Source organism: Protopterus annectens, chromosome 9.part0 (assembly GCF_019279795.1).
Source record: "Protopterus annectens isolate FY-2018-M chromosome 9.part0, PAN1.0, whole genome shotgun sequence".
In the NCBI taxonomy this organism is placed as follows: Eukaryota; Metazoa; Chordata; order Ceratodontiformes; family Protopteridae; genus Protopterus; species Protopterus annectens.
In genome coordinates, this window is record NC_056743.1 from 676,602,489 (window position 1) to 676,622,444 (window position 19,956).

A 19,956-nucleotide genomic window follows, 5' to 3' on the forward strand; every position below is an offset into this window, starting at 1 on the left:
ATCGGACAGTTGTCAGATTCGAACTTGCCTCTCAGGGCTTCGGCATGGGTGAGCTCGGCTCCTATATCAAACTTGGAGCCAACCCCCTTGGTTCCAAGGATGCCTTCTGGCTCTTCAGAGCCGGAGGTTTCCTTGGAGCATGGGTGAGGGGCTTTCAAGGTGATGAGGGGAGCGCTGTCTCCACAGGCAGCTCAACTCTCAGGTCCAGTCATTCTTCCCCCAAAGGCACCGGCATCTGTCTTGGCACCACTGCATCCACAGAGACGCGGAGATCCTAAGCCTCAGGATGCCCCAGCCCCATTGGGTGAACCCCTCTCTTCCAAAACCTCTCCAGAATACCCTTCTGAAGAGGTCCCTCATAAGAGACTAGGAAGCGGAAGCATTTAGACTCCCCAGAGGAGTCCATCACATCCGATACAGACCTTGATGAGTCAATAGGGTCCCCATGGTCACCCTCTGAGGATGTCTCCTTCACAGACATCCTGGAAATACTTAAGCAGAGAGTGGGCTGGAAGCCCATCAACCCTTCTGAGGAGGAGTCTGTATACCTGAAGGCTTTTGGGTCACGCCCTTCCACCACTTGGGTGTCTCCGCTGTTCGATGAACTGATGGACCTAGTTTGTAGAAAGGCATGGGAGTCTCCAGACTCAGAGGAGCCTATTCCCTGGAAGCCAAATAAATAGATAAAACTAAATTTATAGGATAATTTAATGCTTTTCTTGAATACCTAGAAATGAAATTGCAAGTTTTCATACAAGCCAGTATTGAAATACAAATGTATTTAAATGTTCCATGGTTTTAACTATTTAGTGGGAGTTACAGCCTTTTAAGATTTTGTTCCTTTAATGAGGTTAGAAACCGTACTGGTTTTCATTTTATGACATCACAATGGATTTATTTTATAATTTTTATTTTGAGGAAGGTTTTTACAGTAAGAGAATGAAAGTGCTTAAAAAATTAATTTGGTGTCATTTATTTACTTGAGGTCTGTAACTGAGTCCATTTTGGAGAATGCTGTTCGAGGTTTTTATACAGTTGTTTACTTTTAGTTTACAATTTTATGTGTCAAGGTTAGCATGGGGAAGGCAAAGGCTGGCCCAGACGTCCCAGTAAATGAGGAGAGGACCCACGGACAAACATATAGTCAAGCTTTAGGAACCAAAAAGAACCTAAAAATAAAATCCAAAACATCCACCTGAGCTTCCACCAAATGAGGCAGATGTGCCCCCTGTTTAACATTTTTTATTTATTTATTTTATTTTACATTTGTTAACCGGGCTAGTCTAACTGGATATATTTCCATTTTCAGTAGAGGCCCGGGGAGAAAAGCTCCAGCAGTTACACAACTTACAAAATCATCCACAGGGATTAAAATAAAATTAACAATTACAAGTAAATAATGTTTAGAATTAAAAAGTATGCCTTGTAGGAAGTAGTAATAATATAGAGTAGGAATTACTCTTTAGGCATATCAAATTAGGAACAACAGTTGGTAAGTCAAACAAGGAGAGAGCATGTAAGAATCAATTTAGAGTATAAGTAGTTGAAGTAAGAGTAGTAGAAATAAGAAATTAACAGGAGGTGAAATTAGAAAAAGAAGAAGAGAGGAAGAAGATTAGTCAGGATTGCTGCAGGGGCATAGCCAGTGAGAATGTAGGTGTTTTTTGAGGTTGTGTTTAAATAGAGGCAAGGAAGAAAGTAATGTTAGTTCATTTGGCAGTAGGTTCCAGTTTTTTCCCACTGTGTTAGGAAAAAAGAGAGTCTCCAGCCAGGTTGTTAGACTTGCATATACAGGCAAGGAGTTTGCTGGAAGAGCGCAGGGAGTTAAGATTTTTGTACTGGAGGATGAGATTGGAGAGTATAAGAGTGTTGCTGGGTTGGCAGAAGATCTTGTGGGCAATGGTGAGTTGGGATACTATCAGTTGGTTTTGAAGTTCCAGCCAGCCTAGTTGCCTTAGATTCAAACAGTGGTGGGTTCTAAAGGGATTACCAGTTGCAAATCTGGCGATGTTATTATAAGAATTTGTTAGTTTGGCAAGATTATTTTTCTTTAGGTTAGTATATATGGGCGAAGCATACAGAAGAGTTGATATTAAGTGAGAGTGAGCAATTTTAGTTCTGGCTATAGGGGTGAGGAAAGGTTTGATCCTGTATAAGGAACAAATTTTTCTATTGACAGTTTTAATAGTGTTATTTATGTGGGTATCAAAAGTAAGGTGATTGTCAATAGTTATTCCGAGCAGTTTGGTGGTTGTATCAGGAAGTATGATAGTGCTGTTATTGGAGGACACAGAGAAATCAATGGGTAAGGTTTTATTGGTGGGTGTAAAGAGGAGGAGCTTAGTTTTTTTAGCATTGAGAAGGAGGCATCTCTTAGTAAACCATGTTTCTACTATGTTAAATACATCTTGGGTTAGAGAGTGTAGTTCTGAAGGGGAGTTTGCTGAGCATACTAGGGTAGAATCATCTGCATATTGAATGCAGGTGGCTTGTGGGAGTGCTATATGGAGGCCATTGATAAATAATGAAAAGAGCAGTGGTCCTAGAATAGAGCCTTGAGGGACTCCGAGGGTCACTGGCTGGAGGGATGATATATTGTTTTGCCAGAGAACTGCTTGTTGCCTATTGCTAAGGTAGGATCTGAACCATTTAATAGTCAGGTGATCGAAGGCAAGGGATTCTAGAGTGCTGATGAGGAGGGCATGGTTGACCATGTCAAAAGCCTTTGAGGGGTCAATAAATAGAGCAGATGAGAGGATATTGTTAATGCGGTTTCTGTTGATGGTATCAATAAAAGACAGTAGAGCAGTTGTGGTACTATGTGATGGCCTAAAGCCATGTTGACAGTTTGCTATTATGTTATGTTGAGATAAATGGTGTAGTACTTGCTGGTGAATGCATTTTTCCATTATTTTAGATAGAGGAGATAATAGAGCTATTGGTCTGTAATTAGAGTAATCATTTGAATTGTCGCCTTTATGAAGGGGAATAACATGGGAGATTTTCCAAATGTCAGGAATGGTTCCTTCTTTAATGGTTCTGTTAATGAGGATGGATACAGGGTATGCAATTACCTTAGCTGCTTTTTGCAGGTATTCTGATGGTATTTGATCAGCAGAAGGGGTACTAGGTTTAAGTTTTTGGATTATTTTACAGATGAAAGTAGTAGAGATGGGTTGCAGTTTAAAAGTTGGTAGAGAAAATGATCTGGTAGTAGAAGGGCTTGAGTTATCTGGTATTAGTTGACTAGCTAGAGATTGAATGGTCTCTGTAAAGAAGGTATTGAATGAATTGGCAGTTTGAAGGGGGGTGTTAGGATCAGTGTCAAGAAGGGTAGGTGTGTGAGAGCATCCAGATGAAAGGAGTTTGTTTATACTGGACCAAAACTTTTGGGGATTATTTTGATGAGTTTGCTGTAACTTACAGTAATAGTTCTTTTTGTCCATAAGAATTGCCTTTTTAGTGCAATTTCTCAGTTCCCTGAAGTAATGTTGATCAGAGATATTTTTGTTAGCCCTCCACTTAGCCCAGGATTTGTTTCTTAGTAGAATTTTTTGTCTAGTTTCTTTAGAGTGCCAGGGGGCTGATTTGGATTTCATACGGATAGACCATATAGGTGCATGTTTGTCCAGGATGGATAAAAATGCAGAGTTTAGATATTTTATAGCTTCATCAAGTGGTAGAATTTTTAAGGGGTTCCAGTTACAGGCACTGAGTTCATTTTGGAATGATTCTTGGTTGAAGTGTTTATTGGAACGTGCAGTCCTAAAAGTAGAGGGTTTAGGCAGATCTTGTTTTTGTTTAATAATGTAGGTTAAAGCATGATCACTTAAATCATCTGGGAGAGTGCCTACCTTATAGGCATGTTCATGTCTGTTTATAAGTATCCAGTCTAAGGTACTCTCTTTATTGTTTGGTTTGTTGATTCTGGTTGTGGAGGTGATTGTTTGAGTGAAGCCGTGGAGGTTAATGTGAGAGGTGCGGTTATTTGCATTAACACTTTTCCAGTCAGTATTAAAATCACCTAGTATTACGGTTTCTTGGGGGTAAGCTGAGGATATCCAGTTAAGTATACCTTCGAAAATGGTGATGTTATTGCCAGGTGGTAGGTAGATACAGATAATATATAAAGCTTTATTTGGGTTCATTTGGAGTTTGGTGGCCAGGATTTCAGCATTGCTATCATGAGGTGGGTTACATGGTATTGTGGAGATATGGAATCACATCACAGTATGCAAAGTGGATCACACTATGGATGTAACAATAGTTTGCTACAATGATAATGTGGACAGTCATCACCCCCCCCACACACACACACACACACACACACACTATGAATGCTTACTTATGGTATAGATCTTTAACAGAGATTTCTTCAAAAGATGAGTTGTATGGCTAGATGACATCTGCCACATTTCTACAAAATGTCTAAAATATGTAAGAAAGTTCACTTTAATGCCTTAAAAATGACAGTACATGTAATCAAGAAAATAAAATGTGTATTTTTACAGATGGTACACAAATCTAACAGGGATGGTACACAAAAGGGCATTAAAAGAATGAGAAGGGACCTGGCAAGTATGAATTTGCTTAAATTCAATAAAACTGAGATAACTCTGCTTGAGATTTAGAAGTTGCTGTAGGTTACATTCACAACAGGAAAGGTTAAGGAAAGTTATTTTAATTGAGAGGGACTCAGTAGCTTGCTACCCCACTCCCTTGCTTGTGGTAATATTTAGAAGATTAAAATCAACAAATGTGTCTTTTATGCTTTTTAGAATGTGCAACTACTATCACATTATTTGAAAATTTTATACACATGCTTTTTCTATTTTAACTGTTCATTTTTGACTGCTTCACATTCTTGCCGTCTGCACTGATATTTCTGTACTTAGACACCCCAACCAGCTGTGTACATATATAATTATTCTTAGGTTATTAGGCTGTTAATATGGCTTATGCCCCCCACCACCACCCCAAAAGAACACTGGAAACTTTAAATGTCAAATAGTATCACTCTTAAAAAAAGAGGAAAAAAAAAGCATCAGTGCTATGACATGCAAATAATGGACCTGGGCAACACAATCCAAGAGAAGGCACACATTTGCTGAGCAAACAGGAGCTATGACAAAAGCAAAATTAGACCTGCACATTAGCTGACAAAAACTTGCAAAACAGAAAAGAAGAATGTTAGTATACATAGGGAAAGGCATAAACAGTATAAAAAAATGGACTGCTGCTGGCCTTTTGTACAGAGAAACTTGAGGTCTACATATAAAGTTCAGTGTGAACCCCTGTGAAACTGTCTCTGCAATAGCACAAGTAAGATGCAATGAAAAATGGGGTGAAACAGAATATGTAAAATCCCTAAAGAAGGTAGGGCTGCCTTTGTTTGTCTACAATTGTAGTTTACTCTCTCTTCTGCTCCAAATCAGCATTTTGTTCTTGGATATTCCCATGGCTGCCCAGATGCTGTATACCACAGCATGCAATAACATCACACTCTGCATTGAGAGAAAACAACAAGCTTTTGAGCCTGCCAGTTGTTGTTTGACCACTGAGTGAGAACAATTTTTACAAAACAAGAAAAATAAAATGAAGATCTGGCACCCATAATATTAAAAAAATATACAAATATGTACTCACCCAATTTAGACTAGGAGATTACCAGTGTGCGTTGATGGAAGTTTGGTTGAATTCAAACTGACCAAAGATGTTTTAACAAAAGCACTTTCAGTAACAGTGGAGAATTTCCTTTTCTCCACTGTTATGTGACCTCAAAGGAGGTATATTTAAGCTGGGGGGGGGGGGGTTACACCACATGGAGTATGCAGGGGGTCTTGCCCCCTGCAGAAAAAGATTTATTAAGGAGTTTCACCAGAAGTGCTTTCAATGAAGCATTTTCAGTTAATCTGCATTTGACTAAACTGCTCTCATTCTAGTGATAAGATTATTTTATGCAGAACTCAAACAGTTACGGCTTGATAAATGGATAGGCACATAAAGGGGATCAGCAAGAAGGTATGTGAGATGTTCCAAGGAACAATATAGGTGTTATACCCAGCACAGGGGACTTTACCTGGTAGGTCTATGACTGGATGAATAATGTACCAGGGAACTAATGGCCAACCACAAGGCCAAAGATGCAGTAGAGCTAACGCTAAGTATTGAGGTAGCAAAGGAATCTCAAACTCCTACAGTCATGGCTGAGTTATAACATTTGGCTACAATGTCCAACAACGACCAGATGGCCACATCAAAGATGTTTGCAAAGAAGATATTCTTAAATTAAGTATTTAAAGCTGCCATATCTCTACAGGAGCATTCCCCGATCTCACTTTCCAACTGGTGGTGAGACACATGATGGTAAAGATAATGCAGCTGACAAAACACTCAGAAAAAGGTTTGTTTGGTAAATGTGCCAGTGGTGTGCCACACTTCACAAACATCTAACCCGTATGAATCTGCAACTGCATGACAGGACTTCAGAACCGTCTCAGTGAGCCTGACATCACATTAACTTCACCTAGGATACAGACTGCGAGAATGTGAAGCCTCTATTAATGGCTACTACCAAAAATGCACTACTGTTCTGTACAGCGAGTATGACTGCATGCCCCCTTACTTACTTAACTAGCACGTGACAGACTGAACTAAATTTAAAGACTCCTCAAAAACAACTCTTCTACCAAGCCTTTATGACCAGAAATACAGCTTGCAACTCTAACTAATTGATGTACAGCCCCCTTTCTGGGAAGGGTCCTTTCCATGAAATGTTGAGAAGCTGAGGTGACTGCTCCAACCTCATCACTGAAGCTACTGTCATACCTGCTGTGAGTTCAGCTGCTGGGATGAAAGGCTCACAAGCAGATTTGGGAAATAGGGAATGTCCACTACTCTGTGGCCAGTAACAGGGGCCTGGTAACAGAGATCTGTGACCTTTTGCTGGCTATGCAATCACTGACATCTCACAGTTAGTTGCAAATCCTGCAACATCAAAAATACAAAAGGCACAACAAAGATGACAGTATTTTGTACAAAACTTTGAAGGTCTAGAAGGGTGCAGGCTTGAATATCTACTACAGCCTCATCTAGGCTGTCAAATTTAAAATTTACTAGGCCCTCTTCACAGGCATGAATAAGTGAAACAGTGCTTAAAACTGTACATATATAATTATTCTTAGACCATAGTGATGCCAGTGATTAGTTCAGCTATAATAAATCTAAATCCAAAGGCTCAGAGCATTGCTCATTGCTTCTTACTACACATAACAGGTCCTTTATTTTATTTTATTTATTTTACATTTGTTGACCAGGAAAGTCCGACTGGATGCATGCCCATTTTCAGCGGAGGCCAGGGGAGAAAATCTCCAGTTAAATTTTTTGATTGCATAAATGCTCTAAAACAGAGAAAAACATAGTTCTGTGCATGTAATCAAACCTGCCAAGAGAAATATGATTTTTGCAGTTGGAGGGTCAACACCCCCCCACACCCGCCTTACTTAAATATACTACACCTTACGAAAATGTCCATCAATAAAAACAAAAATACAAAGTCTCATTCTTTGTCTAAGATGCTGCAATCTCAGATAATGCAAATAGAGAATATCAAGTTATCTTTACTATACTGTCATAAATAGCAAACAATCAAACCCAATTTAGAAATGCATCAACCAACTATGCCCAAAACAAATACAAATGAGAAACTGGGCACTGAGCAACTACAACTAAACACCAGTTAAAACTAAAATCCACCCAGTGGATGTGTCTCTCCAAAGTTTATGATCATCTCAAGGAAAAGAAACAATGTTAACGTACACTCCAGTGACGCTACCAGACAGGTTCATACTGGACCAGTGATCCAAGTAGAACAGAGATTTTTTTTCTCCTGCAAGGCCTTCAAGCTATACCAGTCAACAACTTCACAACACACAAGTGCAGAGGAAAGTTCAAATGGCAGTACTTCACACTCTAAGAGGTGCCCATTCTGAGTAAACTGTAGTCTGCTTGGGAGGTTCCTTCAAACAATCACATGCCAGGATATTGTGTATATTGACACCACCCTGAAGCAGAGGCAGGACTGACCCCATGGAAGTCACCAAGCAAAATCTTATCTGCTAGATGTGCTTGCTGAAGCCAATGAGGAGATAAATAGTAGATCAGCTTCAAAGCACAGATGGGCAGAAAGGGCAGAAACAGAACTCCTTTAGCCTCATTCTAAAGTAGGAAAGCTTCTAACAGGTCCTCTGAGGAGTGGCATCTGGGTATGTCCCAAGAGACTGGTGACACAGCTTGGTCTCTTAGCACATTCCTTTCTGGGGATAAATTCTGTAACATGGCTAACAGTGGTCATGTCTAGAACCCACTGATTTGTAAGAAGGCTTCTGTCTCTTCTTGTGGAGTTTGCAGGGCTTAAAAAAATGCCATGGACAATGTTGAAAGGGATTTGCAGAGGGTCTGGCCTCTCTTCAAACCACCCACCAAGTTCCAGAAATGCTGGCTGAATAATGTATCTTCCTTGAAAGGAGCAGTCAGGACCGTCTGAGATCCTGCTTGAGGAATGACAGCACATACCTGGTTTGCAACCTTAGTGATAGGGCTACAGTAGTTAAAACTGCAGTGTATTATGTGGAAACCCACTCCAAAAGCTGTAGACAGAACCTTAATCAATTCCTCCTTCAGTCCAAACTCAAAGCTTCTCCAATGCGAGATTGAGTATGGAGGACGAGAATTAGGACACGTGAAATGAATAGTTGAGGGCATTAAAATCTAAAGTGGCACAACAGAGAGGAAGCTGGCAACATTTTCTTTAGGAGTGTAATGAGTTGACAGATTTTAAAAGATCCCCACAGAATACTTTGTCAAAAATGTTGTGGAAGCAAGTGGCTGTAACTTAGGAAATGATTATTTTGAGCTGGGACACCAGATCTGAATTGCCTAGACACAGTAAAGCCTCATTAAGTTTAATGCTACTGGTGGCCATAAATGGAAAATATCTAAACCAACTGTAATTGAAATACTGAATATTGTAGCCATGATAAAAAGAACTGGAGGTGGGATTTTTAGAAAAGGGGAGGAGAAAATTACACAGAATACGTGCAGAATAATGTTCAGGAGGAGGAGTGAAGTTTAAGTGAAGGCAGGAATCGAGTAAATTATGTAATATTGGGCTGATTATAAAGAATGAAAAGATATATGATGTATAATGTATGTAAAATGAATTTAACAATGTATGTAATGCTGAAATTAATGCCAGTTGATGCAAGAAAGAAATATATATATAATGTACAATTGTTACAAAGAAAGAAAACCTATATAATGTATGTAAATAAAAAAAGTTAATATGGTTTGTTTTCTTTTCTACTGATGCATATGTGCCTATATCTTAAGTGCTATTTTAGTAAAGATGTTTAAAAAAAATGTCAAAAGAGAATACAGTCATATCAATCCTATCCAGAGTTTTAAACACCTTTTCTGGCAGCGATGTGGCAAAATGTTCTGGTCCTTCTTCCTGAGTTTCCACAAGGAGATCACAGAGCATTCAGTCCAAGAATACCTTGGTGAGGATCTTGCTGCACATAGCCAAGGAGTTACAGAAAGCTTCCACTTTCGTAGTAGCAGGAGAAGGTGAGATTAGGCGATTCCAGGCTACATTTATCACATCCTTCATAAATGGCTCCATGGGAAGGAATGACCTCAAGGTTCTCTTCCTCATCCTTCCCCAGTACTCAATAAGATGTTTCCTTGGGATGGGGGGGGGCAGGAATTAGATCCATAAGTCAGTCCACAAAGTACTTCAAAACCCTTAAGGGTTTCCAAAGGAGGGCCAGTACAGTTTAGGCAAGAGTCATGGTCCTCTCATCAGTTTCTGAGATAATGGGCTCTATGTCAGACTCCTTAAAAGATCCTGAATGTCAGGCAGTCCACAACCAGCTCCAGGAGTCAAGCTCATCCAAGGACAACACATGAGATACAGCACATACCAAATACACATGAAGTGGCAAGTGGCATGCAGCCAATGCTACGACTGTCCCTGCCAACAGCAGTAGGCCAGATGTTGACTTCAGGCCACGTTTACTAAGGCTGTGTTTCCTTTCTGTCATGGATAAGTCCCAGTACACTTACAAACATTTGCATGAAGTCTAAGGCCTTGAACCATTAATCCTGGCATTGAAAGATCTGGTCCACCCACCTTAATTTGAGTCAACAGATCTTAATGGGTCTGTAGAACACATGGGAAAGCTCTCTGCTCCAAGGACCACCAGCCAATTGATAGCTGATGGAAAAGTTAATTACATGGGATCTAGTCATTCATTAGAAAGCACTCGTCAATCCAATAGGGAACTAGTAGTGCCTACATACTGGGGTGCACACTCAAAGATGGGACTAAGGGGCATGTTTCTTTTGGGCCTGCCTCCTGCTGAATTAGAAGAGGGGTGAGAACTGGAACACTTGCTAATCAAGAATGAGGTCATCACATATAGGGTACATAAACCTGACACAGGTTACGGCAGTTTACGGGCTTATAGCGACTTAAACCTCCTTCCAAAGGAATAAGGCAACCATTTTCGTTTTGAAAAAAAAAAAAATTTTTTATTCAGTGGATGTATAAGTATTGTTCTTCAGTAGACTTAAAAAGAAAGAAAAAAGAAAAAAAGGAACAGACTTGGCTCTTGAAGGACTTGTCAAATGTTTATCTTCCATTTCAGGACCTTTGATAGTACTCTGGCAAAGACTGTATTGCTCATGGGACCCATCTCCCTTTCTTCTTCTTCTCTTTTAGCTGTTCCCGTTAGGGGTTGTCATAGCGAATCATCTGTTTCCATTTCTTCTTGTCCCCTGCATCCTGCTGTCACACCAACCACCTGCATGTCCTCTCTCACCACATCCATAAACCTTATCTTAGGTCTTCCTTTTTTCCTCTTACCTGGCAGCTCCATCCTTAGCATCCTTTTCCCAACAAACCCAGCATCCCTCCTCAGCACATGTCCAAACCAACACATTCTTGCCTCTCTGACTTTGTCTCCAAACCATCCAACCTGAGCTGACCCTCTAATATACGGATTCCTAATCCTGTTCATCCTTGTCACACCCAGTGCAAATCTTAACATCTTTAACTCCTGCCTTTTTGTCAATGCCACCATCTCCAACCCATACAACATAGCTGCTCTCACTACCCCCTTGCAGACCTTCCCTTTACTCTTACTTGTACCCATCCATCACAAATCATTCCTGACACTCTTCTCCACCCATTCCACCCTGCCTGTACTCTCTTCACCTCTCTTCCGCACTCACCATTACTCTGGACTGTTGATCCCAAGTATTTAAACTCATCCACCTTCGCCAACTCTACTCCCTGCATCCTCATCATTCCTCTATCCTACATCTCATTCACACACATATATTCTGTCTTAGTCCCACTGACCTTCATTCCCCTCCTCTCTAGAGCACATATCCTCCTCTCCAGGGTCTCGTCAACCTGGTCACTACTCTCACTACAGATCACAATGTCATCTGCAAACAACATAGTCCATGGGGCCTCCTGTCTGATCTCGTCTGTCAACCTGTCCATCACCATTGCAAATAAGAAAAGGCTCAGAGCTGATCCTTGATGTAATCCCACCTCCACCTTAAACGCATATCACTCCCACTGCAGACCTCACCACTATCACACTACCCTCGTACATATCCTGTACCACTCTTACATACTTCTCTGCCACTCCCGACTTCCTCATACAATACCACAACTAAGCACCCTATCATATGCTTTCTCCAAGTCTACAAAGACACAGTGCAACTCCTTCTGACCTTCTCTATATTTCTACATCAACACTCTCAGAGCAAACATCCCATCTGTAGTGCTCTTTCCCAGCATGAAACCATATTGCTGATCACTAATCACCACCTCCCTTCTTAACCTATCTTCCACTACTCTTTCCCGTAACTTCAAGCTGTAACTGATCAGTTATCCCTCTCTAGTTACTACAGCTCTGCACATCACCATTATTCTTAAAAATAGGTACCAAAACACTTTCTCCACTCCTCAGGCATCCTCTCACTTTCCAAGATTTCATTAAACAATCTGGTTAAAAACTCCACTGCCATTTCTCCTAAGCACCTCCATGCTTCCACTGGTATGTCATCTGGACCAACAGCCTTTCCATTCTTCATCCTCTTCACAGCTGTCCTTACTTCCTTCCTTGCTAATCTTTTTTCACTTCCTGATTCACTATCCCCACATCATCCAACCTTCTCTCTCTCTCTCATTCTCTTCATTCATCAGCCCCTAAAAGTACTCTTTCCATCTGCTCAACATACTCTCCTCACTTGTATGCTTCCCTCACTATCCTTTATCACCCTTACTTGCTGCACATCTTTCCCTCTGTCGGTACAAGTCCTTTTCTCCCTCTTTAGTATCCAACCTTTCATACAACTCTCCATACGCCTTATCCTTAGCCTTCGCCACCTCTCTCTTTGCCATGCTCATCTCCTTATACTCCTGTCTACTTTCATCTCTCTGACAATCCCACTTCTTCTTTGACAACCTCTTCCTCTGTATACTCTCCTGTACTTCCTCATTCCACCACCAGGTCTATTTGTCCTCCTTCCTCTGTCCAGATGTCACACCAAGCACCCTTCTAACTGCCTCCCTTTCCATCTCTGCTGTAGTTACCCAGCTATTTGGTATCTCTTCACTGCCACCCTTGCCTGTTTTAACTCTTCCCTGAACTCCACCTCACAATCACCCTTTTTCAACTTCCACCACTTGATCCTTGGCACTGCTCTCACACTTCCTCTTCTAGATCACCAACGTCATCCTATAGACCACAATTTTGTGCTAACTACACTTTCCCCTGTCACCACTTTACAGTCTCCAATCTCCTTCAGACTTGCCTTCCTGCAAAGGATATAATCCACCTGTGTGCATCTCCCTCCACTCTTGTACGTCACCCTATGCTCCTCCCTCTTCTTAAAATACATATTCACCACAGCCATGTCCATCCTTTTCGCAAAATCCACTACATCTGACCTTCTGCATTCCTCTCCTTAACACCATACCTGCCCATCACGTCCTCATCCCCTCTGTTCCCTTCACCAACATGCCCATTGAAATCCGCTCCAATCACCAGTCTCTCACCCTTGGGTACACTCACCACCACTTCATCCAGCTCACTCCAAAATGTTTCTTTCTCACCCATCGCACACCCAACTTGCAGATCATCATTACACCATCAATTTCCAGCTTCATAAACATCACTCTATCAGACACTCTTTTCACCTCCAAAACACTCTTGGCATACTGTTCCTTCAGGATAACCCCTGCCCCATTTCTCCTCCCATTCACACCATGATAGAATAATTTGAAACCACCTCCTATACACCTGGCTTTACTCCCCTTCCATCTGGTCTCTTGCACACACAATATATCAAACTTCCTTCTCTCCATCACATCAGCTAGCTCTCTCCCTATACCAGTCATATTGCAAACATTCAAAGTTCCTACCCTCACTACTACACTCCTAACCTTCCTCCTCTCTTTCTTCTTTCGGGCATGTCTTCCCCCTCTTCCTCTCCTTCAGCCAACAGTAGCCCAATTTCCGCCAGCACCCTGTTGGCTAACAGTACTGGTGGCAGTCGTTGTTAATCAGGGCCTCGACCAATCTGGTATGGAAATCTGTATTATTGTCTGTATATGTTATTTGGCAGAGGTTTTATACCAGATGCCCTTCCTGATGTAACCCTCCCCATTTATCCTGGCTTGGGACTGGCATGAAGAAATGCACTGGTTTAAAAGAAACCTTTCAAGAACTTTCAACCACTACAGAGTACTAGGAGTTTCTCTTCGTTTTCTACAAGCAAAAAGATGAACTATTAGCACTTAAAGCAATGATTTACTCCATATTCTTCAAGCTGGAAAAAAGTACTGGAAGGCTCAAGGGCTGGGTTCCCTCCCCAGGTATGATATGGGATATCACAACATTCAGCAGAAATGGGTAGAAATGTCCATGAATGCATTTCACAGAACAAAATTCTGATGTAGAATGGAAGACAGAAGGAAGGAAATGTCTCTTGTGTTAAATAACTGTCTCAAGTAAAAAAAAAAATAATAATAAAATAAAATAAAACAAACACGGAAGGACTGCGGCTGACCAAGTTCGCAGATGACTGCAAACTGGGCACCATAATCGACTCTCCAGCCGACACAAGCATCCTCCAAAAGGGCCTCATAAAAACAGACAACTGGTGCCAGAGCCATGGCCTCAAGCTAAATGCCAAAAAGTGTATAGTCATCCCCTTTGGCAAAAACAAAGTGCCCACAAATTACCGCATAGGTGGTAATCCATTAAGTTCAGAAGAAGTAATTAGGGACCTGGGGAGCCAAGTTGATAGCAATCTCTCATTTGACAACCACGTGGCCAAAGTGGTTAGAAAAACATTTTATATAGCCCACCTAATCATGAAGGGATTCACATCTAGATCAGGGGAGGTCATCGTGCCTCTTTACTCATCCCTCATCAGGCCCATAATTGAGTACAATGCCCCTTTTGGGATGTACCTTACCAGACACCTGCAGCAACTGGAAAGACCCCAAAAGTACCTCACCAAGAGGATCAAAGGGCTCAAACAGATGCCTTATGCTGCCCGGTTAAAGAAACTCCAGCTCTACTCAGTGGCATACCGCCTGTTCAGAGGCGATCTGTGCCTGACGTATAAAGCCATGTCCAACCCGGAATTAATGGACATGCTGCACCTCAGAAAATCCAAATCCCATCGAGCTACGTGCTCGAGGGACTTGAACCTCAGCACTGAAATAAATAGGACATGCTGGAGTGACAGATTCATAACCCAGAGGCTCCCTTCACTCTGGAATAAAATCCCAGTCCAGGTTAGGCAGAGTCTTTCACTGACTCTCTTCAAGAGGAATCTTGATGAGTGGATGGGAGATCGTAGGTTTACCCCGGGTATCACTTCTGTGTCACTGTTAGACAGAGGCACAGTATACTAACCTCGAAAAAGGGCATAGCAAAATAAATTTAAAATGGGTGGCGAAAGCCAAACACATTCTGGCTAAGCTTATAAATGCCCTAGGGCAGATAGCCTAGTATGAACCTATGAACCTATTTAAGAAGGCAGCAAGTTTAACATGAGGGAAAGATGATGCAATCTGAAGAGGGTAAGCAGATAATTAGACATAACATCAGGAAGCATCCACATTTTTTCCTCACAAAGAATTTACATTTAAAATCTGATTTATTCCAAAGCTCTTTATATACAGAGCCCTAAGACTGGAAATGAAGTAACTGTATGTGTCCCCACAGTCTGGAAACTGCATGAAACAATTTTACTGGAAAAACATGCTGCTTGAGACAGAAGGAAAACTCCTATTCTTTTTTTTTATATATACAAGGACTTGAGTTATTTTATTTCCACCCAACAAGACAGCACCCAGATGGAGAGAGAAGAGGCATCGGTTCAATATTTTTCCATAGGATGGCACATGCCATCAGCACAGCATTGGCCTTACACTGTTACCCAGATGTCTGTGTTTCAAAGTATGACTGTGATCCCTATCTGGACTGCTATTAAAGAGAACTGCAATTAGGAGACTGTGTGGGGTGGGTGTTTATAGGTTCATAGGCAAGTATTAGGTTAGCTGCCTTTGTGGGACATTTAAAGCCTAGCCAATTTCCCTTTTTGTGTTCAAAATAACCTATCCCATTGGGTTAGAGATTGGCCTTACCAGTCCCATGGTCAATAATGATATATTGCTCTTAATGACAATAACTGGGATAGTACCATAGACAATTTGAGAGGACCCATGCATGGGATAAAGCATTTAGGAGTTGCCTCTGTTCATCAGAAGTCTATTAGCAGTAAATCTATCAGTAATGGGCTGGAGAATGCCTTGTACGCCAGACACATGTCACCTCTTACCAGTTCTTCCATGCAAAACATGTTGTTTTAGGCCTTGCAATCTTTTTAGTAAGGTATTTCTGCAGGCATTCCAGTTGCTGCATGTGTCTAGACAGATACATACCAAAGGGTGCACTATATTCAATGACTGGCCTAATGAGGGCTGAGTAAAGGGGGGGCAATGACATCCCTAGATCTAGACACAATCTTTTTTGCTTAAAATATGTGCGATATAGAAGGTCTTTCTTACAACAATAGAGACATATTGGTCAAAAGTTAGGTCACTGCCCGCATAAATTCTCAGTTCCCGAACAACCTGGTCAACTCTTATGGGCATATTGTTAATGTGGTAGTTCCCTGGGGTAGAGAGCTTTGGCATTTAGTTTCAGTGCATGATTTTTGCACCAGTTATTTATTTAGTCAGTCAGTTAGTTCGTTATGCTTTGGTTATGTTTCTAAAGTTACCAGTTACTATACAAATAATACTAATGAAAATGATGTTTTTGACTTCCTACCAGAAAGAAGGAACAGAGGCTCAGACTTGCAGTATTTCTTTCGTTTGACTAATACTTCATACATAGATAATGCAAACAAGAAAACTAAAACAATCTGTCGGGTCATAAACAATGTAGAACATTTTCAGAAAATACTACTAGATAGTGGTAACATTAGATCCCATCATGAAATGGTAGATACAGACCTGAGGCAACTGTCGATCAGTGCCTTTTAACCTGGATACGCACTTCTGGAAGAATATGTGGATCTCACTCTTCTCAGTACTGCTCGTAAGGTCAACAGTGGTTAGAATGCTAGCATTATCATCACAGCGGTTTCGAGAAAAGGTGAAAGCAACGACTGGTAGTTGGTCCTTTTTTCTTAGCATATCAATGATAGACAGCCATACATTTTTATCCTGCAAAAAATAAATAACATTTTAATAATGTAATGAAGGAGTACTACTTTTTTTACCACGACAAAAAGCAGACTCACTCAAAAAACTGCTAAATGAAGTTTTTTTTTTTTTTTTTTAACAATCCTCAATTACTACTGTTCTTCTTCCCCCATTATCTGATCTTTAGCTGGAATAGTGCCTTCAATGCAGTGGGAAACAAGCACTAACACAAGTGGTGGAATGCTAAAATAGGAAGAATGAAGGAGAGGAGTCAGCAAAGGCATGTTCTGTACAATCCTCCTCCTCGTCTTTTTCAGACCAAGTTATGTCATGCCATAATACTGGTACAGGAAATTATGCAAAAAATAAAAACTGAGCTCAAACATTGGAATTTGCCCACAACAGCATTTTCCCAGCAATCCACCGTTTTAATACAAAAGATCTTCACAACATATACATTACACCAAGTCAAATGAAGCCTGTGCTGGTGGAGGGAAAGAGTTTCTGTATTTGAGTCACAACTCCAGATAAGCTACCAAATGGGGGGACACATAATTAACAAAGATATCAATGAAGAAATTACCCCTAATAAAAAAGGAATCCAATGTGTCAGGAAGTTTAACTCGCTGACAGCTATAACATCTAGCAATGTCAAATTATAAGAACCGCTGGAAGCTATTACCATCACTGCAATGTAAGACAGAGAGCAAAGAAGAAAAATGAACATCGGTTTGCGAAGAATAGCTTCAAAGGCAATGGGTAATTAGAATTACTTGCTTTAATTGTCTGATATCTGGAACACGCTTTTTCATTTATCTGTATTCCAAGACTGCAGTGCTCATGGATTCAACTGTTAATGAATTGCATTTAATGAACTATGCTAATGCCAGCTTCACGGCTTCATATAAACAATCTTCAGATGCAACAGAAATGCACTGTTCATTACTAGATCAGATGGCCAAGATGCCATACTCTCTGAAAAGTTTCTCAGTGCTGAAGATGTCATTTTCAGAAAAAAAACTGAAATACACAAATACAATGATGACACACACCGTGTAAATGAACACATATGACTCATCTTTCATACAAAATGATTGATTAATGGTAGTTTTCACAGACACTGGTCTAAAAAATGGGACAGGTTAAATGTAGACGTGAGCAAACTGTTGCAACAACACAAGTGGGTATTAAGGTTGTCTAATTGTTGCAAGCAACGTCTTAGCAGCCATCCCTTCAGCATTTTTCTTTCATCCCAAGCTAAACAATACGGATAACCTACATTCCATAATTTTCTAGAATCCAGTTACATTTCTGTACTCTTCATAAAAAAGTATTTCGTTGGGTCTTACCTAACCTAGCTGTCACTTATTCCTGCTCCCCTTGAACTCCTATGTCTTCCTTACACATGATCACTAACAAAAAAAAAAAAAAATAAATCAGCTCATATCCCATCATCTGGTCTTTTCTTTCTTCCGAAGTATACAACTGCATATACTATATGTCCAACTGGTTCTCATATTTAAGCACATCATACCCCTATCCTCCTTGCTGACACATCTTCACACATTCTACTATCCTGATAACTTTACCAGTATATGACCTCTAAACTTATTTTCAGTGGTCCAAGTGATGCCTCATCAATATAAACTGCAGTGGCAGGCCAACACATACTTCTCTTGGGGCCCATCCTACCTTACAAGAAATTTCAACATTTTACCTGGTTTTAACAACAGCCTGCTTATAGTGTATTCAATGTCAGAGTTTAGGCACAATAATCACTCAGAGATGTTCTCCCCTCATCGTCTATAGGTTGTCTCTGCACTAGTATGTATTTTACTTCAAAATCCTACATCTAGGTTACACAATTCTACAACTATTAACATTAAGTTTTTGTTCCATCTATATTTTCATCATGCTTACTTTACTGTATTGCATTAAAAGATGATGCCATCACAACTGTATCAATCATGGTGCTATATGCAAACACAAAGTATGGTTGCGTATGTAAACCTTACCATAACAGTAGATGTTTGAAGATCACTGCTGCAATAGCCTTAGCTATATGGCACTATATTCTGCCAAGAATATAACAGCTGTCCAGCTTCCAAAGCATCACGGCACCTTCCACACACCAAAATTATTAAGCAGCTCAAGTAGATCGGCCTAAAAAAACAAAAGTTTGGGTGCCAAGCTCTTCAGAGCTTCCTTGCTAGCACAGAGAGGGAAGCTAAGCCATGAAAGGCCAATAAATAAATAACCACTTCCTGGCATAAACAACACACAAAAGGGGGGGGGTAGTGGAAGGGAGTAGCTACTGAAGCAGTGATCATTTGAACATCTACTGTTATGTTACGTTTACTTACACAACTGCACTATGTTCATCATACTGATTACTGCTACAGTAGCCTTAGCTATATGGGTAGATTGCCCTAGCTTACTATATTTGGGAAGTGGAAGTAGAAAGGTCTTGCAGCCCCTGGAGAATGGTCCTAGCAAAACCTGATCTGGACCTAGAGAAAGAATTAAGTGTAGAGTGCTTTGTAAAACTATGCAAAGAGGACCAAGTTTCTACTTCTAGAATTCAACCCTTTCCAAAAAGCCATAGATGAAACCAAGGCCCTAGGGAAATGGACCTTGATCCTATCTAGAATAGTTTTGATTTGGTGAGTATAACAAAAGTAATAGCCTTAGATAACCATTTTGAAACAAACAAGTCTGTTTTGACACATTTTCCTTATTCCTACCTTCTAAAGAAATGAACAATTCATCCAAATATCTGAAAAATGTAGTTCTGTCAAGATAGTACCAGAGTTCTCTGTGGATATCCAAGATATGGAGTATTCTTTCTCCCTAATTTTTGGGTTCATGAAAGAAAATAGGGAGATGGATAATTTGGCTTAAAGTAAACCTAAATACCACTTTAGGCATAAAAGAAGGATTAGTTATCAAAGAAACCCTGTCTCTGTGAAAAATGAGGTATAATTGACTCACCATATAACCTTGCAACTCAGATATCCATCTTGCAGAGGTGAGAGCAATCAGTAAAACTGTTTTCTGTGTTAAGAACCTCAAATCAGCCAGTTTAGCTGGTTTAAATGGAGTGTTAGCTTCTCCAACATAAAATGAAGATCCCAAGGACAGGCCACCAG

The 19,956-nt window shown here is 40.5% G+C and overlaps 1 protein-coding gene across 1 annotated transcript in view; it reads right to left on the reverse strand.

Annotated features, from left to right (window-relative positions):
* SKIV2L (Ski2 like RNA helicase) overlaps positions 1-19,956 on the reverse strand; it is a 624,419-nt gene that overhangs the window by 297,185 nt on the left and 307,278 nt on the right. The window contains exon 16 of the mRNA XM_044083274.1: positions 16,616-16,828. Coding sequence (XP_043939209.1) covers positions 16,616-16,828 — 213 coding nt within the window. The remainder of the gene's footprint in view (positions 1-16,615; positions 16,829-19,956) is intronic.